The 25,575-nt window shown below is 55.3% G+C and overlaps 1 protein-coding gene across 1 annotated transcript in view; it reads right to left on the bottom strand.

Annotated features, from left to right (window-relative positions):
• Positions 1 to 25,575, bottom strand: part of PLXNA2 (plexin A2) — a 207,636-nt gene that overhangs the window by 8,948 nt on the left and 173,113 nt on the right. The window contains exons 13-26 of the mRNA XM_041757924.1: positions 25,075 to 25,226; positions 19,254 to 19,371; positions 17,091 to 17,227; positions 15,982 to 16,149; positions 15,743 to 15,836; positions 11,240 to 11,479; positions 10,272 to 10,415; positions 9,781 to 10,015; positions 7,264 to 7,406; positions 6,335 to 6,603; positions 4,528 to 4,594; positions 4,166 to 4,312; positions 3,369 to 3,528; positions 2,914 to 3,017 (exon numbers count right to left, since the gene is read on the bottom strand). Coding sequence (XP_041613858.1) covers positions 2,914 to 3,017; positions 3,369 to 3,528; positions 4,166 to 4,312; positions 4,528 to 4,594; positions 6,335 to 6,603; positions 7,264 to 7,406; positions 9,781 to 10,015; positions 10,272 to 10,415; positions 11,240 to 11,479; positions 15,743 to 15,836; positions 15,982 to 16,149; positions 17,091 to 17,227; positions 19,254 to 19,371; positions 25,075 to 25,226 — 2,178 coding nt within the window. The remainder of the gene's footprint in view (positions 1 to 2,913; positions 3,018 to 3,368; positions 3,529 to 4,165; positions 4,313 to 4,527; positions 4,595 to 6,334; positions 6,604 to 7,263; positions 7,407 to 9,780; positions 10,016 to 10,271; positions 10,416 to 11,239; positions 11,480 to 15,742; positions 15,837 to 15,981; positions 16,150 to 17,090; positions 17,228 to 19,253; positions 19,372 to 25,074; positions 25,227 to 25,575) is intronic.

Raw genomic sequence — 25,575 nt, 5'->3', positions numbered from 1 at the left:
CTGATAAATGAGGAGCCATATTGAAGACATTTGGGGCTATTTTGATTTAAGATTACCCTCCATCCAATAAAAACGGAGAATCCCCAGAATTGTGGCGATCCAATTAAACCCCTAACGCAGAGGGAATAAAACAGCTATAATAATGTTATGGGCCATAAAACATTCCTATTAAACCATTTTTTATTTTAACAATTTTTATGAACTTTATAAGTTTGATTTATAGCTGCACCAGTCGTAAAACCATCTTTCTGGGTCTTAAATTGTCAGTCCCTCTCTCCCACCAAAAAAGAATTAAATGTTGGGAAGTCAAACTATAAATGAACATTAGCGCTAACGAGATTCCCTGATAGCCGGTTTTAGTAGTGGTGTTTAATTTTACCCTCCCTATAAATCTGCGGGAGCCCGGGAAGTTTTTTAACATCTCTTTGTTAATTAAGATTATGCTCCTGTATTATTATCCTGTATTATTAAGATTTGCTCCTGTAGGGCCTTCCTGGACCTTTGACTCCGAGGAGGGTAAGGTGGGGGCAGTGCTCTGACTTGGTGGCCTAGAGCTGCAGGGCCCTGGGGTCTTCCCCGCGCCTGGAAGTGGCTCCAGTGACTCCCCAGCCGGCAGCACCCTGGACTGCCAGTGGCCTGCACCATCCGCACCAGCTCTGGGACTGAGCAGTGGGGTCCTCTCCGCCTCTCTTTTAGGAACTCTCCTTGCAACGGATGCTCTGAAAGCCTGGCAGGGCAGAGGTTTACACCCCCAGGAAGAACAGATGACATTCTTCACGTATGGTTTGCTGTCACCTGGAGGAGGATTCCACAAGGTGACTTGAATGACCACGGTTCAACTCAATTCCAGGTCTTGTCACTAAATCTCTCTCGTCTTCAGTCCTCAGCCTTCCTTTCTCTTGACGGACAGGCGGTGCAAATTGGACAAGCGGTGCAAATCCGTGGTCAGGCTGCTTGGCTGGGTGTGACCTTGGCTGTGCCACGTCCTAGCTCCGTGACCTCAGGGAAGTCGGTGAACCTCTCCGAGTCTCCCAAGTGAGTCTCCTTCGTCGATGAAGATAATAATGGCATCGAGGCTTGTCGTGAGGCTCAAAGGAGTCAGGACACATGAAGGCTGCCAGCTGCACGTGGCACCCAGTGGGCACTTTGGAGCTACTGGGATTAGTGTTGTTATTATGAGCATCAACATCATCATCACCGTCCCCCAAAGGGAAGAATAATCCCTGTTGCTCCCTGTCACTCAGGGCTAGCATGTGGGAAGTACCTTGCACTCGGTAAAGCTCAGTAAATATTTGAGGAATGAATGAATACATGAATGATAAATGACATTGGGGAATTGAAAGTGCTTTGTATGATGAGCACTGTAAGAACAGAATATTCCATTCTCATCGGGAGCCTTAGGACGAAAAGCCCAGGAACGAGCGTCAGGGCATCACAGACAGAAGAGAAAGGCCTCCCTCCTGCCCTTGAGAAACTTCTGATTCGAAGGCACCGTGCTCTTCTCTTCTGTGCTTTCTTCTTGGGCTCTAACTGGATCATTACAAGAGTTCTCCAGGATGCACGAGGCGCCCTGTGAGGTCGGGGCGGGTGTGGGGTGGGTGTGTGTGTGGGGGTGGAATCAGCAGGGACCCGCCAGAACCACCCTGGGTGTGAGTCTACACCCTACAGTACCCCTCCTGTTATTTCGCATCCTTCCCACCACCTTCACAAGCCGGGCTGCCATCTCCAGATGTCATCCTAACAGATCAGGAGCCCTGGGTCTCGAGAGGTGGAAGTCACCCCACCAGTGAGTGGAGAAGCAGGGGCTGAGCTGAGGCCTGAGAGGCCTTGAACTCTTCTTGGACACCAGGCTCAGTCCATCCGGGCCTTGGTGCAGTCAGGGGGTCAGCACAGTTCACGCAGGCCGGCAAGGGGGATGGAGCCCGGAGAGGAGGGTTTCGGGGGGCTGCCCCGGTGGCCCCCCCACTGGCTTCCTCTGTGCCTCGGAGCCTCCCAGCCAGCTCCTCTCGGCCTTCAGGACCCCGGTGGCCTGGCCGGTGGCAACTCCACGCTTGCCAGTGCAGCCCGCCAGCTCCCCTGCACCCTCCCGGTGAGGCACCGACCGAGGAGGATGTTATTAATCAGGCAGTCCCGAAGGGTCCTGCAGCCCGAGGCGCTTCTCCTGGTTGCTTTAATTTCCCTCGGTGTCTCTCATTTCCAGCTTCTATTTTAGTATTTTTCCTGAATCCCGACCAGCCTACCTGTGCTTAATCTTACAGAGCCCCCCTCAACCCGCCTACCCAGCAGCCACAAGTTCCTCCCCATGGGAAGGAAGGGGAGGTGGGAATAGATGCCTCCTGGAGCTTTTGTTCTATTGCTGACATTTTTTGGGACCAGTCATCCATCCACGCTTTATCTCCTGTACTGGATCTATTCCACACACCCTTATGGGGCGGGGAGCGCTCTGAACTCCATTTTACAGATGAGAAGGAAGAGAACTGAGAGTAATTTCCCCAAGGACGCCAGCTAGTCAGTGGCTGAGCTCGAGACCTGAAGACAAGTCTATCCAATCCCCTGCTCTATGGCAAGTGAGCAGCAGCGAGAGCTGCTTCGAGAAGGTGCTGAGGACAGAGAGCCGCAGATCCCTGTGGTCGGCGTCCTGGCAGGGGCCCTCACAACAGGCAATTCTCCTGCGGACTTAGGGGTACACAGGAGAAAAGCGCCTCGCCTTCCCCAGGCCAGGTAAGTCCGTTTCTCGGCATGGAGTCGGGGCACTCCTGTTTGGGGAAGTATCCTGGGGATTCTAATGGGTGACTGTGGCTGAGAATCTCTGATTTAGATTCAGAGGGAAGAGGACAGGGGGAGACGGTTTCCCAGGGCCCGAAGGGACAATCTGGGGAGTCAGAGGTCGTGGTGCAAAGCCCCTGCCCTCACCTGATAATGCATCAGAGTGTTCAGCCGCTTCCAGTCCCCCTCTATCTTGGTGGTGATGTCCTCGTCTTGCAGCACGACCCGGGCTATCCGGCCTTGACGCCACTCTGGGGGGTGAGGGTGGTGCAGGTGGCAGTGTGAGCGCGCCGGAGGCTTGGAGCCAGGGTCACCCAGTCCTGCTTCCTTTAGAAACTTGGCAACCCCAGCTCCATGCTGGTGCCACTCATAGTACTTAGAGACCTCAAGGGCTCCATGGGGTCAAGACCACACGGGGGAGAAGTGTGAGCAGGAAGTGTCCTGGGAGAAGTACTACCTGTGGCCCCTCACCTGGACAGGACCCAGTCATGCAGGACAGGGCTTCCCATTTTCTCACCCCACCCCATCTCATCACCCAAGTGCCCTCCTGGAAGCCACTTTTCTACCCCTTGCCTCCCATACTCCAAGGCTGGGCCTCCTACCCAAGTCCATGTCAACAGCCCTCGGCCGCTGGGAGTAGGGCACATTCTTATAGACGGCATCAAGGATCTTCTCCTTGACCTGCGTGATGGTGTCACAGTTTAACACCTTCACTGGGATCTCTGGGCTGTTCTCGTTGTCGGGGTTGACGCAGTTCAGGATCTACAGGTGATAAGAGAGGGGGAGCAGGATGGGAGTTCAAGGGGCAGCTTGACAGAGATGGAGTAAGGCCTTGGAATTCTCTCTTTCCAAGGCTTACCCTCCTTACAGGAGAAACAGCTGTGCCTCAGTTTCCCTTGCCTGCCTGCCATCTGCCAAATGACAACCTGAGTCATGCCTACCCTTCTCTTCTCAAAGAACCGAGACTCCACTTTCTAGTTCCCCGTTGGCTTGGGCACAACTGTTATCCTGAAACAAGGCATCCCAGGTGTCCTACCTAGAGATGGCTCCAGGTATATGGAGGGCTGACCACCCACTCCCCCAAAAGCCTCCATATCAGGAACTAGCAAATTCCCATTCTTCCCCATGACGCTAATTTCCTCACACCTAGTGGAGGGTGGTCTCCTCCTCGGCCATATCATCTAGGGTAAACCGAGGCAGACAGCCCTCTTTGGGTCCACCAAATGAGATGCAGAGGGGGAACCCAGGTGTGCGTGCTCCGCTCTTGGAACACTCGGCATCCCCCTTAGACTTGCTCCCAGGCTGTCTTGTAGCCTCTTTATCGACCACTCAGATTAGCTTTGTGCTCTGACGGCAGAGTAGGGAACAGCCGTGGCCCCTGAGCTTCCGGCCTCCTCACCAGGGTCTTGTACTCGATCTGCTGCCGGATGAGCTTGTCTTCACTCAGAGAGTAGCGGGCCTCACCCGTGATGGCGTCGATGGGGCCCTTCTCCATCTGCTGCTTGATGGCGCAGTAGAGCATGAAGAGTGGCTCCCCTGCACACTCCTGTGGGCACAGGCAGGGCGTGGGGTGTGAGGTGGCACCAATATCCTCCTCTCCCTCTCCTGGCCCCACTCCTAGGCCCGCTTTGCCTTGGAGCACCCCGGCCAGGCAGGTTCTTATTCCCAGGGGGTCCCCACACAGCCCTGATGGCCAGGCTTACGAGCAGCAGGCCCCCATCTGGCTCTCAACTCAAGGCCCCGGCTCACGCCCACTCTCACCTTCAGGAACTTGTGCAGGAGGAAGGCAAACCAATTGGTCAGCATCTTCTCAGCCACAGACTCTGTCCTGGGGAGGGAGAAGGGATGAGGGGCAGTCCTTTATGGAGGGGTCTCGGAGAGGGGGTCTGGCTTGCATGCAACGTGGCCCAAGAGAGCAACAGGACATCAAAGGACCCAGGGCTGGCAGCCTGGACCCCAGGGCTGGAAGTGTGACCTTGGGCCAGAGGCCTCTTCTTTCTGGGCCTCCCTTCCCCGTGGAAATGGAGCGGTGCTGCGGGTCTGCGGATGGAGGCGCCAAGTCCGCCACTCCACAGGGCTGTCAGTCACCAGTGCTCCCTGCTTCCTGCTGGCCTCGGGATGAGAAACAGAGTTTCTCGGTCCCTCGCGATTCCTTGCATGCCCAAATACTTCCTCTTCCTGCCCAGGAGGTCCCTGGTACGTGTGCCCCTCCAACCTCGCAGCATCGGACCGCCTGTATTCCAATCCTGACTCCCAATGGACTGGCTGTGTGACCCTGGGCGAGTCCTTTCCCTCTCTGGGTTCATTTCCCCCAACTCCAAATGGGGACAATGACAATAATGTCTATCTCAGGGGGCTGTTGTCAGGACTGAATGAGTTAATATACGTAAAGGGCTCAGAACAGCGCCTGAAGCCTTGGCTGTCGTTACTGTGTGGGGTCGTGGATCCCAGGGTGCCCCAGTGTTTAGCAGACAGGGGATCTGCTTCTGCAAACAGCACCCCTCCCCACCCCGTTTCCTGGGCTGCAGATCTGGGGAATGAGAAGGAACAAAGCCCCTGTGACAGACCCTCAGTGACGGGGATGCCGAGGGGGATTTTAACACCCTGCACGTGGTGCAAATTATACCCTCTGGTTGCAGTAGATCCCAGGCATTTGCCGGGGCTGCTCAGCAGTCTGGGCCTGGGGAAGAGTGACAATGGCAGAAGAAATTGTAGCTCTGTCCCCGGGCCCCTCCCAGCACCCTCTCCCTGCATTGTGCCTGAGATTAGCTCTAATTTAAATACAACAGTTCTTAATGAGAGTTTCTAATGCTCAGATTGGCAGGATGGGGGCTCGGGAGTCGTGAAACAAAGACGTTCTTCCTCCCTCCTGGGCCCACGTGGGGTCTGGCAGCCTGAGACCTCCCTGGCTGGGAGCTGGGAGCTGGGAGCTGGGAGCTGGGAGCTGGGAGCTCCGGGCCGGCTAAGGAGGGGGCCGGAGGGGAGCAGGTGGGGAGCTCCAGAGCTCTGCTCTGCTCCCCGGGCCTCAGGGACGGTGGGCTCAGCTGCCAAGGGCTCCAGCCCTCTCCCCTGCCAGTGAAGATGGCAATGGGGATGGGTGGGGGCAGGTGGTGGCCGCCGGTCACTTGGGGTCCCGGAAGCGGGGTGCAGAAGAGGTGGGCCGGACCCAGGCCCAGCCCGCCGCTGCCCCTAGAAGCTTCTGGGATGATGGAAATGCTCTGAGTGCGTGTCCAACAGGGTGGCTGGCCCGTGGTGACTGAGTCCTCGGGGCGCGCCGGCTCCATGGGGGACCCGAGGTTCACGCTTTCACCAGGTGCAGCTCTGGGGGCTCCGGGGAGGGAGGGCTTGCCAGGGATGGAGTGGAGGGCAGAGAGGCCACGTCCGGGCTCGGGGTCAAGGAGCTGGGGCTCCAGCCCAGCTGCCAGCCGAGGCCCGGGCTCCTACGTGGCGCTGAGCCGCCAGGTAGGCCTTGGTGCGCGGGGTCACAGGGGGGTCGGGGAGCTCATCGTGCACCCATGGGGAACCCCACTGCCCTCCCTGCCTCCCCCGCCCAGGCCGTAGGACCGACCTCCGGAGCAGCAGCTTGGGGTGGTTCTTGTTCTCCAGATTCTTCTCGATGAGGTCGGAGAGCAGCTGCTTGAGGACGTCGGTGGCATACTCCAGGCGGCCCTGTAGGCCGGTCATGATGAGCGAGGCCACGTTGCCCCGGTCGCGCATGGAGAAGCTGCGCTGGAGCTCCAGGGTGCGGATGAAGGTCAGCAGGAACACCTTGTTGTTGATGAGCTGGGCGAAGAGCTTCAGGGCCTTCTCCACGTGCTGCTGCCCGTTCCCCTGCACCTGGGGGGACGGCCGGGCGCCCTCAGAGGCCGCCTCCTGCCTCCCCGCCCGGCTCTCCCCCGGAGCCTCTGGCCAGAGCGACAGGCCTCTCCCCGGGATGCCTATAACTGCCCCCCCCACCTTCCCCCCACCCCCCCACCCCGGGTCTGGGGAGGAACAGCCCACCTCGAGGTCCCCGGTGTGCCCGCCCGTCCACGGGGTTGGGAGGCCAGGCTGAGCCATCCATGGGGTGCCACTTTCCCAGGGATACTAGGAGATGCTCCACCACACTTGCCTGGCTTACTAGTCTCCCTTTAATCCTCTCTGCCCTGATCTATTATCTTTCGTAAAACAAACCAACAAAGGAACAAACAAACCTCCCAGAATCATGTGTCTTTCCTTAAGCCACCTTAAATCCATCTGAGGATGCGATACACTCTTAGTTAATTAATTTAGTCATTAATTAAAAAGATGACAATGAGCCTTCCCCTGGAATCATCCCAAAGAGCCCGCGTGACCCCGCTGGCCATGATCTGCCTTTTGTGGCGACGCTGTTCCCGGCTGTTTTTACCCCTCTCCGATCCTGACCTTCCTCTAAGCTGTGGAGCCCCATACACGTTGCCCAGGACACCCAGGCCCTGTGCTCCCGCTGGGTGGCTCGGGGAGGGTGGCAGGCGTTACCTCCAGCTCCCGCAGCACGGGATGGTCCTCGATGCCAGGGAACAGGACTCGCATAGCGTAGGTTCGATAATCCAGGTAGGGGATTCCTGAGCGGTCCAGGTCGCTGGTCAGCTCATTGATGTCTGTCTGGAGCTCAGCAAAAGCTATGAAAGTGCAGGGAGACCAGGGGGCTCAGGAGGGCACCCAGGGGAAAGGCAGGAGAAGGATGGGTGGGCCTGGGGTGCCGGTAGAGGGAGGGTTGTAGGGATGCATCTCCAGAAGGGGTGAAGTATCACCAGGCCTCCTTTCTTAGGTGGTGGGCATGTGGGCGATTTCTGTTATGTCCTCTTCTATGCTGATGCATAATTTGGATGTGCCTGTGTACTGTAAGTGTAGTTTAAACAAAGCAAAGGGAAGAACAGTAGGATTTGGGGCATGCATGGGGCTGCAGGTTCCAGAAACAGCTGGGAGGCAGGCAGTGGCCAAGGGGATGAAGCAGAGATGAGAATGGGCAGCTTTGCTCCCCTTTTCTTTCAAGCAAGAGAATAAATCAAGATGCAAAAACCCTACACAAAAATGAACATGAGATACTACTTGACACCCATTAGGGCGGGCTATTATAGAAAACTGGAGGGGCGCCTGGGTGGCTCAGTTGATGAGGAGGCCGATTCTTGGTTTTGTCTCAGGTCATGATTTCAGAGTCCTGAGATCAAGCCCCGAGTCAGGCTCTGTACTCAGCGGGGGAGTCTGCTTGAGAGTCTCTCTCTCCCTCTTTGCCCTTCCCCCTCCTCGTGCATGCAGGTGTGGGCACTCTCTCTCTCTCAGATTAATAAATAAATGAATAACACGTTTTTCTTTTTAAAGAAAAACAGACGACAGCAAGTATTGGAGAGGATGTGGTTACACAGGCACCCTTGTGCACTGCTGATGGGAATGAAAATTGGTGCAGCTGCTCTGGAAACCAACTTGGTGGCTTCCCCCAAAAAGAAACAGAATTACCAGAGGATCCAGCAATTCCACTCCTAGGTATGTACCCAAGAGACCAGAAAGCAGGGACTTAGATATTTGAATACTTGTGTTCGTAGAAATATTATTTGCGGTACTGAAAAGTGGAAACAACCCAAATGCCTGTGGACAGAAAAATGGATAAACCACAAGTGGTCCCTACATTCAATGGAATATGACTCAGCCTTGAAAAGGAGATTCTAACACGTGCTACGACTTAGTGAAGTAAACCAGACGCAGAAGAACAAATACGGTATGATTCGCTGCACGAGGTCCCTAGTGTAGTCAGATTCAGAGACAGAAAGTAGAATGATGGATGCCAGCAGCTGTTGGGGAGGGGACGTGGGGGTTTTTGTTTAATGAGCCCAGAGTTTCAGCGGGGGAGGATGAGAAAGTTCTGGAGATGGGTAGTAGGGATGGTTGTACAACAACGTGAATGCACTTAACGCCCCTGAACTGGAGGAAGGAAGAGTCCTGGGGTGTCGAGACTGCAAAGGTTAAAAAGGTAAATTTTATGCATATTTTAATACCCACACAGAGGACACCAAGAATGCCAAACTCAGCCTGGGGGCGCCCTTGATGCACCCCCTGCACCCCCAGCACCGGGAGAAGCCATTCCCCACCTTGCCCCGGCCCTATATTCCCTTTCATCCAGCAGAGGCCTTGTTTCTGATCCTGAGGATTGCAGCAAAAGGAGAAATGTTTTGATTCCTCAATGAAATGTTTGCTCAGAGAGCCTGCTAGGTCCTCAGCCCGAGGAGATGCCAGGGATACCTGTTACCTCGAGGCTGTGGTTGCGTGGGAGATAGAAGGAAACATTCTCTACTCTCACATGTGTCCTTGGCCAAGGACACCAGCAAGTGGCAGCCTTCAGAGCCTGTGGCACGGGTGGGAAACAAGGCCTGGGGGAGGGGGTGAGGCAGGAGGCAGGTGGGAGCTCCCTGCCCTTCCTGCTGCTGCTCCTGCTTGCACATGCTCCTGGGGCAGCTCCGCAGGGCACAGGAGCTGGACTTCCATTTTTGAGGGGGAGGGAAGGGTCTTTGGGGTCTGAGAGCCCGGCCTGGGAGGCTCTGTCTGTGGGGAGACAGAGGCCCTGGAAGGGAGAGTCAGGGGGCCAGCTTGGGGGTGAGTCAAGGCACAGGAAGGACTAGAGCGCAAGATGAGCAGGCCTGGGGCCTCACCCTGGGCACTCTTTTATTTTTTTAATTTTTAATTTTTTAAGAGTGAATCTTGAGCAGACTCCATGGTCAGCACAGAGCCCGATGTGGGGCTCGATCCCACGACCCTGAGATTACGACCTGAGCTGAAATCAAGAGTCGGATGCTCAACTGACTGAGCACTACCCACCCCCCCTCCTCGCAGGCAGGCATCCTTAATAGGACTTCTCTGGTGCTGAAGGCAAAGGGAGGCCGGTGGGCAAACAGAGGATTAGGGTGGAAGGAATGACTATCGAGGTGAGTTGTCTGTAGGGAGGAGGTAATAAGGCTGATGAAGAAAGATGGGTTCGGGAAGTGAGGGAGTGCCTCTACTTACCTTCCTTGCACTCCAGGGCCACACGGGACTCCAGGTTGTCCATCTGCATCTGAAGCCTCTTGAGAGTGAGGTCGTTTTCTCGAGACTTCCGCTTGTAGGCAATGAGGACTATGATGACGATGATGAGGAGGAGGCTGCCGCCCGCCGCGATGCTGACAATGGCTGGCAGGGTCAGCAAGCTGTCTGAGATGACACTCACCGAGCCAGGAGAGAACACCATCCCGCCCACGTGAACCTGTGCATTGCACACACACAGACGCTGTAGAGCCCTGGCATGCCATCGAATCCTTACGTTTCAGAAAGGGCATGAAAGACCACAACCACACAATACAGACTTGGATAAGAGACAACTTCCTGCTTTTTATCCCATTTCAATGGAGAACACGGTGACGAGGAGCTATGCAGGAGGTAGACGGACGGCCTTACTTTAGGACAGATCACGCATGCACAGCCAGGAGAGGAGGAAGTCGTGAAAGGAAGAGTTCACTCACCATGACCTTGTGCTGCCCCGTGAGGTTGGGAGGCTCACAGAGGAGCTGCGTCTCGGACACCGTGACAGCACACGGGGTCTCTCCAATCAGCACCGTGTAGTTGAGTTTGGCACCTCCAGAGGCAGGAGGGCAGAGGTTTTTGCCCTGCAAATAACAGTAATCTTAATAGAAATAATGGACACATGCACACAGAAGTTAATTGCTTATTTCAAAAAAGATTAGGGTGGTGGGGGAAGGGCAGCCATGCAAAAACCAATAGATGGCTCCCCAAGAAGTATTTTTTTTTTTTAGGATTTTATTTATTTATTCATAAGAGACACACAGAGAGAGGCAGAGACGTAGGCAGAGGGGAAGCAGGCTCCCTACGGGGGACTTGATCCCAGGACTCCAGGATCATGCCCTGAGCCGAAGGCAGCCGTTCAACTGTTGAGCCATCCAGGCATCCCTCCCCAAGACGTTTTTGGAGAAAACATCAAATGGCCACAATTTAGAGAGCCAGAGGGAAAATGCTGGGAGAGGAAGAAAGGGAGGACGAGATGGGGGAAGAAGACAGGAAGAGGAGACCAAATGGTGAACAAGTGAAAATCTGGATGAGGGCATGTGGGATACAAACGAAAGCAACAAAACAGGCGGACAGATAATTCCAGGGAACCGTGACCTCCTGAAATGTGAGCGCAGGTTCTGGTGGCCATGGCAGCGGTCAATAAAAGGGAATGTTTACTTCCAATGTGCTGCAGAACTTTGGGGTCCCAGAGCTCACAAGAACAAACAGAAATACTGTAAAGTGTTTCTTGAGAATCCCAAGTGCGAGATATATCACAGAGTGGGTCGATATCTATAAACAAGCTCCCTTTTCAGGGAGATGGCAGCTTTGTGAGTCCGCGTGCACAGGGGGGTGAACAAGAAGGGCCAGGGGAGGGGACTGTCACCATCACAGCGTGTGGCAGGCTGCACTCTGCACATCCTACCTTCAGAATGATGGGGGATCCTGGCTTTTGATCCAAGACTCCAGTGGGGCTGAGCAGTTCAAAGGTTGGGTTGGGGTAGTAGATGAACTTGGTGTCATTGTAAATGAGCAAAGACTGGACGTTGTTGAAGACAAATCCAAACTCATCCGGCCGTTCTACAGTGTCCAGGCCGGGCCGGTAGTCCGTGGTCAGAGAGGGTGCCAGGCAGGTCAGCGTGGTGGTGTTCACAACTTTGCACACCTAGGAGGCCCAGAACATGGCATTTAAATGCAGACTGAGCTTTGGGTAAGGCGGAGGGAGGGGGTGGGTAGTGGTGGTTGTGTCACCCTACCACCTCCCACCCTCTGCTGTGGGCTGTTAGCATTGGGTTACTTAGCTGTCTTCATTAGGGGTCAGTCCCCTTGGCAAAAAGAGCTGTGAAATTGGGGGGGGGCTGCATTTAACATCATTCATTCATTCATTCATTCACCAGCATTGTTTGAGCATCTATTCTGTGCCAGGCGCTGTGCTAGGAGCTGGGGCCATCTAGTGACATCGTCACGGTCTGCAGGGGGAGAAAAAGGACCACACGTGCTTTATAACGCAGTCTTGGCAGGGGCCCTGGAGTGCAGATGGGACCTGCGTGTGAGGAATGCCCCGGTGGGCAAGGACCAGGTAGGGTAGGAGGACCTGCGTGTGTGTGAGTGTGCACGGCCGTGGCCTGAGGATGACTCAGGGACGCTGTCCCTTGGAAGAACTGAGTGTAACGTAATCTGAAGAACGAGTGGGACTGAGCTAGACAAGGAAAGGTGGGGTGTGGGGACAGGCCACAGGGGGACAGAACAGCAGCAGAGGCCTGGCCTGGGGATTACGGAGCACAGAACGTTTGCAGGCAAAGCAGGACAGGAGCAGTGTAAGGGGTGTGTGTGTGTGTGTGTGTGTGTGTGTGTGTGTGTGCGTGTGTTCTGGAGCAGGGAGCAGCATGAGATGAGCACTCCGCCAGCACGTAGTAGGTGTTCAGTTAATGTTTATTGAATACACTAATGAATAAAAAGAATCCTTCAGCTCTTCGAGCTCTCTCTTTTGCAACGAGGCGCTCCCTCGCTCAGCACCACGAAGCAGCCCAGGTATCGAGACGGAGTTCAAGTCGTCCTCTCTTTCTGGGTAGACCCCGGTGTCCCTACTGAAATCCTAGCTGAGCTGGCCCCTGCTTAGCATGAGTGGTGCCATGCCCTCCTCTGGTGGTTTAGTTCCAGGGCTGCCCAAGGCAGCGGCCAGACTAGAGAAACCACGACGGGACCCCCGTGTGGCTGGTCGACAAAACCTGGCCTCCCACCCCCTCCGCCTGGCTTGCGCTCAGCAGGCCCCGCCTCGGGCTCCGGGTGTCCCAGCGACAGCCAAGGGCATCTGGGAGATCTCGGCTGCACAAGTACATGCTGTCCTGGCAGGTCCACACATATTGTGAGTCTGGCCAACGCACACACACGCACACGGGCTTCATGTTCTGAAAACAAGACCTCGTGTGAAACTGCAGAAAAGCTGACAGTTGCGCAGAGATGATGCCAGAGCTCCAAGGATTAACCCCCACTTTGCAGAAGGAGTTGAAGAGTTTCGTCAGCAGAGCTCACAGGGGGCTTCGGGTCCTGTTGGAGGTCCGGGCCCGCTCCTACCCTTTCCCCTCGGACTGCGGCAGCCCCTTGGGAAACGAACGTCCCCTCGGTGCTCCAGCTGGGGACGCTGGGGCAGGGGGGACAGGTGGGTGCGCTCAGAGGGGCAGGGCTGGGCCCGGGAGTCTCAGGGCCTGGGCAACTCGGGGCAGGGCCTCTTCACTCGGCTCCCCCACCTTCGTGCGCGCTCCTGCCAGCGCCCTAGACTGGACTGTGAATAAGCAAACCACTCGGAAACAAGCGGCCTCTGTTTGCTTCCTGCCCGGTGCTGCCTCGGCACTTTGTTTGCCAAACATTCCTTGGGGTTTTGCGGCCTTTGCTTTGGCCCTTCTCACTAGTCCCCCCCACCCCCGGGGGCTGCTTTAAAACCCAGAAGCAAGAGGTAGCCCCCCTGGGCTGAGGATGGGCTGAGGATGAGCCGGGGCCCAAGCAGGCCTGCAGGGCAGGGTGCTGTTTTCCCACCGCTCCAGACAGAGAAGGCCCAGGGCAGAGTTTATGAGCTTCTGGTTGTGGAGCCAGGCTCGATGACAACCACTCGTCCAGGCGTCTCCTCCGGGCATGCCAGCCTGCACACCCCGGGCAGCTCACTGCTGAGACACCCCCACCCCCGGCTCTCAATGGCATGATGGGAGGGATGGGCACCGGGGGACTTGCTCGGGAGATTGCCACTGGTGTGCCCTGGTGAGGGGAGAGGACACATCAGGACCTTTCCAGATGGATGTCAGGTCCAAGGAAGGCCTTCCCAGACCAGTCTTCTCTCCAGGTGGCTTCCCGGGCACTAAGGCTGCAGGCTTTGGAGGTTAACCTTGTCAGTCCCATACGTACTCTGTCCTACGTTAACCATGTCAAATACTTGCTGCATTTCTGATGCTGTGACATTTGGGGCCGTCCCCTCCCAGGGCCAGCCAGGGCCTAGAGACAGCAAACAACTTGCCCGTCTGCCAGGGCACACTGTTCTACTGCAAACCAACCAATCCAGAGCCCACACCCCCGACCACCTGCTTTTCCACGCTCTGAACAACTACCCACCATGTCTAATCACACCAGGCCAAGTACCGGGCAGCTAGGGACAGCCCCTGAGCCCCAGAGCCCTCAGAAATGATTCGGACCAGGCAATCCTAAACCTGCTTACATTGCCTGGTGGGTTCCTTCCTGCAGAAGCCATGATAAAGGCTCTTGCTGCGGTGCCCTATTCTCCCCCTGCTTCTACACCCACACTGATGCTTCCCACATGCCCCGCCCCCGCCCCCAGGGCATAGCAGACCCCCTTCCCTGCAGATCCGTGAATAGAACAAACGATCTTTCCGATGATCTTTCCATCGGCAGTTGTCTCCTATGCTGTTGGCCTTGACATACCTGAGTCATACCAGAACCTACGTTTTAAAACACGTACCTAATTTGTGTAGGGGTTTTGTCCCTCCCGAGGGTGAGCGCACCGTTCCCATTTCTACCCTCACCTTCCTTCCTCCCACTTAGGCCTTGGAGTTGGACAAGATGGTCTGTGAGCTACTGGGAACACGGGGCTCAGTCTGGAAGTGGAGTGGAGACATAGGCTCTTTTATTCATGGATCAGACTCTCCACTTGGGATAAGGAGGCATGTGGTCTCTTAGCCCAAAGAGCTGCGACCACGGTGGCCACTGAAGGTGTGATACAGGTGTCCCCACATCTCTGCCACGAGGGAATGTCACAACCCAATCGCCAGCATCTCACGTGGTCTAGTCATGAAGAGTCCGGGTTTGGGGGATCCAGGTGACCCTACTACCAGCTAGCTACCTTCATAGTTCCGGGCAAGCCATTACTCCCTTCTGGCCTTCACTTCTTCAGCGAGACCATGAAGGGGGATGGACCAGAGGATCCCTGTAACCTTTCCAGATCTAGCCTTCAAACACCATGCATTTGGTGCCTTTCTGTGTTTCCTAAGGAAGCTTCTAGCATGCTGGGAACCTGTCAGGGAGAAGACGATAGATACAGTGCCGTCTTTCCCATCTCCATCACAGCCTACTCAATCCCCTGGGGTCAGAGCAGTAATAATAGCAATTATCTGACAAATAATGGCCATAATAGCATCTCCTGGACTATAATTATGAATACAATAATGTTTCAGAAAATATTGGCTAACAAGACTGAGATGGAGCCACTAGAACAAACCAAAAAAATGTGTAATGACATCTCAGACGTTCCGCTTTTATGATCAGGGACTTCTCTAAAAATCACAAAAACCCGTAGAGGAAAAAAAAATTAAATTACATGGCTCTGCATAGTGGAGTAAAGGAAAACGTTCAACTGATCATCTTAGCAACGGGCATGGAACTAGCTGCACGCAGCCACTGACGTCTGTTGGGTGCCAACCCCGTGCCCGCCGCGGGCGTGTTACCGCCCTGCGAGGAGAGTCTTATCATTCGCATTTACAGGCAGAGGAGAGAGGATCCCAGAGGATAAATGATGGGATCACGGTTGTATGACTAATGAACAGCAGTATCCCGCTTCCAATTCAGAAGCGTCTGGATCTGGAGGCCGAATTTCTTCACCCTTCCACATTGCTTCTTATCAGACCGCAGAGTGACCATGGCACGGACCAGGAGCCCTCTCGTGCTGTGTCTCATGCTCAAGAGCCAGTACATTGATCAGCTCGTACTATTGCCTTCCAAGGAGCAATGATTATATTGCGACTGTTAGCGTCACTGTAAGGTTCAGGTATTTGGGGCCGTGACTCCAGGCTCAGGGTCTTGAGCTCACTTTCTTCTCCAGTAGGGTGATGCTCCTCCTAACACGGACCTCAGCTCATTGCAAACGCAGACACACAACTGTGGCTACGGGGGTGGGGGTGGGGGGCCAGGTAGACTAGCGCGTACTCACGTTGACGGATTCCTTGCCGTTAAACTTGACTCGGACCCTTGGCTCCTGAATGACATCCAGGTTGAAGCCTGTGATGGTCAGCGGCGTGTGGCCACTGGGAACAAGCAGAGGATGGGTTAGGTGAAAAGCTCTCTCAAACCCCTAACCGCCGCCACGCCTGGGTCCCCGCACAAGTCCCCCAGGGCCGAAGGGGTTATGTCAGGTGGCAGCTGGGCGCATCCCCCCCACCTCTGCCTCACCTGGCGATGCTCCACTCCGGCTCAATGCGCTGCACCCGGGGGTCATCTATGTACTCGAACTGCAGGTTGTTATCCACACGGGCTCGGTCGACACTCACGGAAACCGGCACCGGGCCCAGTCCGTTCGAGGACGGAGGGGAGACGCACACGATCTCATTCATGGACCGCCTGACGGGGGGACAGCGGGAGGCTGGTGAAGAAAGGTCTGGGCAACGAGGAGAGCTCTCTGGCTTGAGAGCGAATTTTCCTCGGTCTGAGGGTGTGGATGGCCCAGAAGTGTTCTTTCCTACTCTACACAATGGAGCGGATCCCTTATCGATGGATATAGGTCCCTCTTTCTATAGGAGACTCAACTCTGGTTGGAGGGAGGGAACAAATTAGAAAAAGGGGTTAGAGAATGTGGGGCAGGGGCAGGGCTTCATGGGCTCTGGGTGATCTTTTCTTTTCTGGATTTTTCTAGATTAGACTAAGGAGCCAGTGCTTAGGGTCTGGTCAGTCACTGAACAAATACTCCTTGAGCATCAACTATGTAGAGAAGAGAACACGCAGTCCTTGCCCTCGGGGATTTTATAATCCGAGGAGGAGACAACGAGATACTACTGAGCATGTTGGGGTCTCACCCATGGGGCCTGTCAGAATTCTCTCAGGATTCTGCAGATCCCCAGGGCTTCATCAGTGTATCTGGCGAATGGAAGTGTTTGGGTTTTTATGCCCAAGAGATGCCCTGAGGATGAGTCTGTGTGCTTGCTGATGACTGAGGCCATGTGGTCTCCATGTTTCTCAAGTCTCCATAATGGGGACCTCATCAATGCTCAGTCCCAGTGATGACTGAAGAGTTTCTGGGACCTTCCTCATCAGCAGTCCTCATGGCCCTCATCCTAATTATTTTTAGAAGCATCTAGTCCCTTGATATGTTCACTAGTGGTATGTATTGCTACAAACTGAGTAGTGCTGTATATTTCGCACAGGGATGGGAATGGTGTTTGGGTCCAGGACGTGGCCCACACTGTGGAAGCCATGGGGTGGGCACCTGTGTGAACACGCCCAGGAGCAGGTGTGCACACGCCTCACATGACCAGCCTCCTAGGGCTCCTTTGAATGCATCTTACCCATAGAACTCGCAGGTCTGGTTGCCCAGGTATACAGCCACACTGCTCCCAGCCCCGAGATAATGGCCTGTGATGGTCACCATGGTGCCTCCCGATTCTGGTCCTCGGATGGGGTTGAGTGACAGCACGGAAGGGTTCTTTGAAAAGAAGCAGGGAAGTGATCACAGCTCAGGTTTGGCCCAAAGTGACAGACCCGAGGTTAGACATAAGGGTCAAAGGAGGGACTGAGTCTATGCTCGGGGTGCAGGTACTTTTCCTGCCCTTTCTAATCTCTAATCTCAGAGTTGAGACTGTTTCTAAGAAGAGGCTCTGGTATGTCCAGGGAAGGCAGAAGGACCACGTTTTAGAATTAATTAACTCCTTGGGGAATCTCACGCTCATAATAACACTGATGGGAAGGCAAAGGTAGCACTGACTAATCTATCAATTAGTTTACAAATTGAGAGCAATTTGAAAATGCTTCTCTATCTGGAGCCGGTACTGATTTTTTTTGGCACAAAATCGATAAGACTGAATAAAGCATCCTTGTCTAGATCGAGCCACCAAGGGGCTAAATGTGGCCCATGCACAGGTCCTGCCTCCTCTGAAGCATGTGAGGGGGCACAGCAGGGGGCCTGGGGCAGAGCCCTGTCAGTAAATGTCTGGCGTGGCTTCCCCAACCTTCATGAGGAGGCTGGCCCATCAATGGCCAGGGCTTTCTAGTAAACTCACTAAGCTGTAAAATTAAATCTGAAGCTTCAAAGAAGTGTCATCTGGTCTCTAATGCATCGGGTGGCTGACCTAAATCAGAGACAACTGCTCCTGCCCGGAGGACAGAGGAGTGGAATGGAAAGTGCCTTTTAATTGAGCAACTACACCTGCACAAATTCTAGTCCGCATCAGCCATTCACTACCCACGGGCCCTGAAGCTAGTTTCTGGATCATTCTGGGCTTTTGTTTGCTCCAACATTGAGACAAGGTGGGCTAAATTATCTCTAAAGCCCCCCCCCCCCCTCTGACCCCCAGCAGGGGCAGTCTACAGTTCTCTCTCCACCCAGACTTTCTGTGTTTGCAAGACCCTGTCTGTCCTGCATCAGAGACGGGGTAGGTTGGCGGCAGGTAGGCTGCAGTACTCTCCCATCTGAGAAAAAAAGACGAGTAGGATAAAAAAGCAGAGATGCCAAGATAGGAAGGTAGAGCCTGGAAAACCTAAAGCAAGCAGTAAATGCTTTGGAGAGAATAAAATTTTGTGGTCTAATGATTTTTCAAAACTCTCAGCAAGGCTGGTTTGACCCCATTGGCTGGTGTTAACACTTTTTAATGAACAACTCAACGTGGTGATACAGGTAAGTGTCAGAAGAGGGACTCCAGGGCCCCAGAAGTGCGCTATCGATTCAGTGGGAAGACAGCCCCAGCAGACTCCAGGGCCCCAGAAACACGCTATTGATTCGGTAGGAAGACAGCCCCAGCCTTAAAGAAAGCCTTTGTGATTCTATTACCTGCTGCCTGAGCGCCAAGAGATGTTTTCAGGTGTGAGAGTGTGCGTGTATGTGCACACAACCACACCATCCCACAGAGCAACTCACACGTACCCCCCCACCCCCTGCTCCCGTGGGCCTGCCACAGACGCACGTCCCCACCGGATTTGAAGTGACTTCTCTAAATTCCCACTTACAATATCCTTGGCAGAAAACAAAGCATGTGGATAAATTTAGACCTTTTTAATTAGGTCCCTCAGGCGATCTGTGCTCATTAGGCTGGAATGAGACTAAGATGTCACATTGGCGGGACAAGGGGCAGCCCCTCCCCACCCGGTGGGAAGGATCCACTTTCTTTTCTTTTAAGATTTTAATTACTTATTCATGAGAGACACAGAGAGAGAGAGAGAGGCAGAGACACAGGCAGAGACAGAAGCAGGCTCCCTGCAGGGAGCCCCAGGTGGGACTCGATCCCTGGACTTCAGGATCACACCCTGGGCCGAAGGCAGGCGCTTTCTAAGAAAGGCCTGATGTGGCCTTATTTAGAACTCGGACCTGTGGCTCTCTGGGACTCTAGCAGCACTGGTAGTCACACAGGGGTAGTCCTGGCTTGGGAGCGGGCTCTGGGGCCTCCCCGGGGCGAAGTCTGGAACAGAAATGTGGCCCTGCTGGGAGCTCACAGCCCTGCGCAGGACCCCACACTCACCACAAAGGTGTACTGTTGATGCGACTTGGTCATGAACTCGGGCTTACACTCGCCAATGCACAGGCGCACGGGCCCGGAGGTGGTGCCCACGAGGGCATGGCCCATCTCACAGACGATCCTGAGGAGAGAGCAAAGCTTCCCGTGAGAGGCCGGGCTACAGCTGGCATCCCCGCCTGCACTGCTCACCCCCGTCCCATTAAATGACTAATCACCCCCTTGCACACGTGCCCTACCAAGGCTCAGCTTGCTCACCCGTCCGGCTGTGTGACCCTGGGTAAAGTGCTTTCCCTCTCTGGGCTTCAGCCTCTCATCCATACAGGGAGAGGATGAATGAGATCACCTCAAAAGCCTGCAGAGCCTCGGAACTCCATGCTGCCTAATTCTCTGAATAAACCCGTATCTGGAGTATTCCCATTGCCTAGTGCAGCACATAGCCCTGGGTAGCTACCGGGTTGCTGTCGAATAAAACCCAATGTCCAACAGAGAGACCTGGGAGCAGTGATTCAGTTAGTGCTCTTTCCTGCGTGACAAGACAAAATTGCAAGTCTCCCTAAAGGAGGGGGTGAGGGCCTGTTTGCCAAGCGGATTCAATTGTGGTTCGTTTCCCACAGTGAGTTTTAAAAAGGGAAGAGATAATCTGGTGAGATAGTGAGCGCCCCAGACAGGAGCTCCCAGCTCCCAGCCAACGGGAGCAGCGCAGTCCTGCGGCTGCAGGCGAAGGGGTGGACGGTGGACGAGTTCATTAGGACGGCAGCTGACACCGGACTCCCACTTAATCAAGGTCTGAGTGCACCAAGCTGGTGGGCGAGGCAGTGAACCAGCCGTGAGGTTGGAAGTCACGTCTCACATTAAGATGCTGGGTAGCTGGAGGGAAGAGGGGGGGTGCGGCCTTCTCTCTCCTCAAGTTCAGATCAATACCCCCGGTGATGACTCCCCTGGTGCCTGAGATCCGTTTACAACAAGCACATTTAGAGACTGGTTGCCTTGGCCACAGCAGCCTTCTCAGAAGGGTGGGAGAGACTGGAGAAATCGGGTTCTGGGGGGTTCCTCTTGCTAGGATTATAAGGCACAGGGCGGCGGGGGGGAGCGCAAGAGCCCCACCAGGCCCGGGCAAAGAAGCTCTGGACGGAAGAAAGGACTTTCCTTCTCCTCCCAACACCATGGGAGAGTTCAGAACAGTCCGGTGCCCCTGGCAGGTTTGCTTAGCGGGGCGTCGGGGAAACAGCCCCTGGTGCACTAATCCCCAGCATTCCGCCGGCGCTGCGGGGAAGATCCGTGTTTAACCGGGCGGTGCTTATCTCCACAGCTTCTCTAGGAAGGAAGGTAACTAAACAGAGATTTCATTTCGATGTAATAAAACTCGCGCTAAACAAATACGCCGCATGCTCACACACACGGCGTGCCAGGGATCTCCACCTCCTTCATAACAGTTAATCCCAAATAAGTACTTTAACTCCCGGTGAATATTTACTTAACATGCAATAACTGTCTTATTACGTTTAGCATATTAGATTCGACAAGACAGTACTGAATGCTCACGGAAGGAGACTCTCCCTTCCCTTCCTCTATGAATAAATAAATGAATCACGAACGCGGAGTAAAGGCGGTGGTGATGATCAATTAGTTTTTTGCACGTAACTGTCTTCTTAAACCTCATTAGCAGAGCATTTGAGAAGCTTAATTTAAGGTACTGTGTGTGGTTATTTTCATGCTGCTACCTGCTTGGAGTAACAAATCCCTCCCCCTGGGTCCTGGGCCCCAGCGCCTGCCCCCCGCTTGGGGTCCCTGCCCCCCTGCAAACCGCGTCTCTGTGCTCCCAAGGGGCCGCAGGGGAGACTCTGTGATCTACTGCAGGGGAAGAGGAGGACAAATAAGAGGGGAGAAGCAGATCAATCTCTGTCCCTCTCTTCTAATCAGGGTTCTCTTGTCTCCCACCCCTCACCCCCATCCCAGGGCCAGAGTCATCCTCCGGAAGAAAGGAGGAGGAAATCATGGCAGGCTCGACTGGGCATCAGGGAGAGGAAATATGGGAACATGTGAGTCGGGGGCATACTTTTCCTTCCTTGGACTCAGGGGTCCGTCTAGGAGAGGACAAGGCCTAAAATGGGCTGTTCAGCTCTCTCTGGAGGGAGGTTAACAATGGCCCGAAGCCTTCAGGTGCACCGTCTTTTCTAGAACATTTTCTTGCTCGGGGCTCATGTCCCAGAAGATAAGCTTTACGAATCGAGGGCCTGGGAGAAGAGGGATGGGCGGGAGACGGGCACTGCCCAAGGGGCTCCGAATGCCCCACCGGGAGCGGAGTGACGCAGGGGAGCAGGGACTGGGCTGCAGCGAGGCGCCAGAGATCGACGGTGTGCTCCCTTCCTTCACGGGCAATGGCACTGAGGCCCAGAGAGGCTGAGCGGCCCATCCGCAGCCACAGTGGACGAGCCATGGTTCAAGTCCAGCCCCGCCTGACTCCAACGCTGAGGCCTTTGACCATTCTACTCTACCGCTATAGAATTAACGGGTGTCTTCTCTGTCTTTTGGGGAAGGGGCAGGGTAGCGATGGCAGCAATGCCAGGGTGCAGCTGAGGATGCTGGGGTGTGAGAGGATGTGGGGGGAGGTGGGGAAGTGCCAGCTGGGTTCCTAAGGTGCTGACATCTATCTATGCCCCCTACCTTCCTGGGTGTAGATGACCCCAGGCAGCGGCGTGTGCATGTGTGCACCGCTTCCTCCTTCAAGCCTTACAAATTGGTGAAGTTCCTGTGGTCTGATTTCTGGGGGCCTCCTGCCTTCCTGGCCTCCTCCCGGTGTCTCTGGTGGCTCTAGACTCCCTATAGACCATAAGGAGACGATAGCTGGGGATGCCTAAAGCTTCTCCTTGCAAAATGAGGAAACTAATAATCATCCAGCTTCAACGTTTGGAGGTTCAACTCCCTCCTGGTTGACAGGGAGCTTCTGGAGACACATTCGTGATGCCCACAGGCTTGCTGATGGGAGGAGTTGCAGTTCCATGGGGCACACAGTTTACTGCTCTGACATCCCAAGGATCATAGATGCAGTTGTCGAGATCACCTATGTCTACACTTCTTCATTCTCCACATGAGACGTCTGAGAATCTGGGAGCAAAGTGATTTGCCCAAGGTCACCCAGCTCATCAGTAGCTGAGTTCCTGGCACCCAGTCCAGTGCCCTCACCCCCATAGTCTGGCAGAGATGGTGCCTTTCTCCCCATGAGCGTGCACCTCTGGGTGGGGGAGCACACGCCTCTAACATCCAGCCAACCATGACGGGGGTCACAGGTGCAGCAGATGGGGGAGGCTGTGTTTGAGGACCTCGGCTGAATCCTTCTCACACAGAGTCCCTGTCCCAGGAGAGGCTGAGCTTCGGCCTCTACCTGTGTCTAATCACCCAGAAATCGTCCTGTGATGGAATCAGCTGGCCCTCCACAGACCGGTGGGGTGCTGATTGCAGGACTAAGTGGGGCCCTTTAACCAACATTAACCTAATTGCTGAGTGATGGATGGCGTGGCACCAGCATACGGTGAGCCATTACCGTGCCCGCTAATCCTGCCCGCACCCGGGACACTGCACTGGCCCGGTTAGCCAAATTCATCTCGCCCAGACATCTGTAACGATTGCGCCTGCTGCTCACTGCCTGGGATGGAGGCTTTAATGAGGTTCACAAACTCCGAAACCTCCAGAGTGGTAATGAGCCTGGCATGGCTGGGAAGCAGGGCTGCACCAGCTGAGGTGCGGAGAGCGCTTGCTCCCTCCTGCCCCTCCTGTGCCCCAGAAGAAGGCGGTGAGAGGTTTTCTAGGGTGGGGACCACCAGTCTCAGCAGGGACCCCCGGCGACCAGTCAGTCACCTCCCCCGGCTCCCCCCACATCCTCATTTCTGGTTTCTCTCGGCTCTTTCTCCCCCGTGGCCCTGGGGCCTTTGATTTCAAAGACAGACTATTCCCTCACATTCCCAGGCACACCGTGGTCTCCATTTCCCCATCTGACTGAATCTCCCCCCAAGCCCGTGCAGTAGGCCTCATGATCTCCACCAGGCTGGTGAAGGTCCGAGAGATCGGACAGTTTGCAAAGGCCCCGGAGCAGCCAGGACTTAGACCACCTACGAGTCCCAAAGCTCATGAGGTCTCCACGTCCAGCTGCTCAAGACTGTACTCCTCAGCTCAGAGCCTTACCCGTCGGTCCCTGAGACCCTGTCCTTTGGCCCTGCGGCATCTCACTAAGTAGGAGCCCTGGCCTGTGTCCAGAGGCCCAAGGCAGATCCTTGCAGCCACCGTGGATTCGGGGATGGTGGGACCGAGTATCTAGCCCAGCCTGGCAGGGTGCTGATGGGAAGGGACCCCACAGGCTGTCCTGCCTCCTGTCCCCGATGCCTTGACCTCCTCTTCTGGCTCAGAAGCACAGCTTCTGTCAATCCCCAACCCCCCATCTCTTTTCTGGAGACCCGGCCAGTCTTTCCTCCAAGAGTCAGTCCTCGCAGGGATATATGGTTGTCCAGAAGTTGGGTCTGGTTCGAAGGATCTGAATGGCCCCGTTTTGTCCCCACTGCGGGGGCGAGGGGTCCTCATTGTGGTCCTCGGAGTCTGGGAATTCACTCCTCTGACTCTGAGCCTGCTCTGGGCCACACTGGAACCGCGGGCCCTGCCCCCAGTGGCCCCAGAGGCCACTCGCTGCTGGGTCACGGAATTTTCGGACGGCTCTTGTCCAGGAGCCTTGCCCCATTGCTCTTATGAGATGGAGAGATCTGGAGAAGTCAGGGGCCTCGGGTTCCCGCTCTGCTTGGCCACCTGTGCACTGGGTGAACTGCCCAAGTCCCTTCACTTCTCCAAGACTGTGGCTCTCTCCTGCTTTGCCAAGGGCGAGGGCAGCACCTATCTCTCGGCGTCCTCCCCAATTACAAGTGAGACAACGCATGAGGACGTGCAAGTGCTGACAGAAGATAAAGTGTTGTCATGTTTCTGGGTGTTACTCAAGGCCGATTCTGGGGAGGCCCAGGAGAAGGGGCCTGGACCCCGGGGGTGGGGCTACGGGAGAGAAGCCCCTCCCACCAGGCTGCTGCTCGGAGGGTTCTGGGCACCCCTGGCCCAGCTGTGTTTTCAGTAGAACTGGGTGACCTGACCCCACTTTACCTGACAAATCAAGCAGAATGATCTGGATGCTCCCTTTGCCTTCTCCTGGGTGGGGGGGGGGCGGAAAGCATCCCTCCTTCCACCCTTCTGCCCTCAGCTCTGTGCCCATCCCCTGCCCACCACCTCCACAGCCGGCGCCACTGCCAAATGAACGCCCCAAATTGGAACATATGTCACTCCTGGAGCCCCGCTCGCCTGTCCGCCACTACACGCCTATTTTCTAATTTCCAGCTGACATTTCCCTTAGTGAAATAAATGAATTTGCTCCGGCGAAGGCCCTGCTCGGATTAAGCTGCTGTCAGAGCCCCACGAGCCAAACAAATTGTTGCCCGCAGCCCACCGTGCGGGATGCATTCCAATGGGGGCTGGCAGGGGAGGGGCCCGGGGGACCGAGGAGGAGCCTGGGTTGGTTGGGAGCAAGGCTCAGGTGCCACCAGCCGGGCCAAGGCAGACCGAGGGGCAGTGTCGTGCTGGGAGCTCTGATGCCACAGGAACCAGGGAGCGGGGAATCACTCAGGATAGGAGCCTTCGGGAGAGGAGGTGGGAGGGGAAGGGGGCTCTGGGAAGGCTTCCCAGGCAGGGTCCGTGGGATGGGAGGGAATCCTGGAGAAATCCCCAAGAAGGGAGAGGCAGCTTCCCCCCCTTTCAGCTGCAAGGGGGAAAAGTATGGGACAGAGCACCCCAGACTCACTGCTCTGCGATGATGTAATCCCCTGGCAGGGGGGTGCAGGGCACCCCAGCCACCTGCACGTGGTGGGCGATCTCAGAGAAGTCCAGGCCCAGGTTCACGCCATGGATGGTCACTCGAGTCCCTCCTTCAGGTGGTCCAGACACCGTCAGAATCTGCGGGAGGGAAATGGGATCACACACCTGCAAGGCCACAGAGGCAGGGGCAGCAGTGCCCTTGCCCCGCCCCGAGGGAGGCTGCACACCCAGAATCGGGGTGAATGGACCATGTTGCCTCCACTTGTCAGCTTGTCTGGGCTCCTGACATCATCTCCTTTCTACTACTTCCTCGGTTCTTGAGGTCATGAATTCATTCATGCGTTCATTTACTTAGAACATTATCAGGAAGTCCTAGACGTGAGGCAGAAAATCCTTGTTTGAGATGTGTCTCTAATTCCCCAGCTGCCTGATGGTGATCAAGTCACAGAGTCTCCCTAAACCTCAGTTCTTAGTTGTGAAGGGGGGA

The sequence above is a fragment of the Vulpes lagopus genome, chromosome 1 (genome assembly GCF_018345385.1).
Source record: "Vulpes lagopus strain Blue_001 chromosome 1, ASM1834538v1, whole genome shotgun sequence".
Lineage (NCBI taxonomy): Eukaryota > Metazoa > Chordata > Mammalia > Carnivora > Canidae > Vulpes > Vulpes lagopus.
The sequence above is the reverse complement of the archived record's forward strand: the minus strand, read 5'-3'. Positions and strand labels throughout refer to the sequence as shown.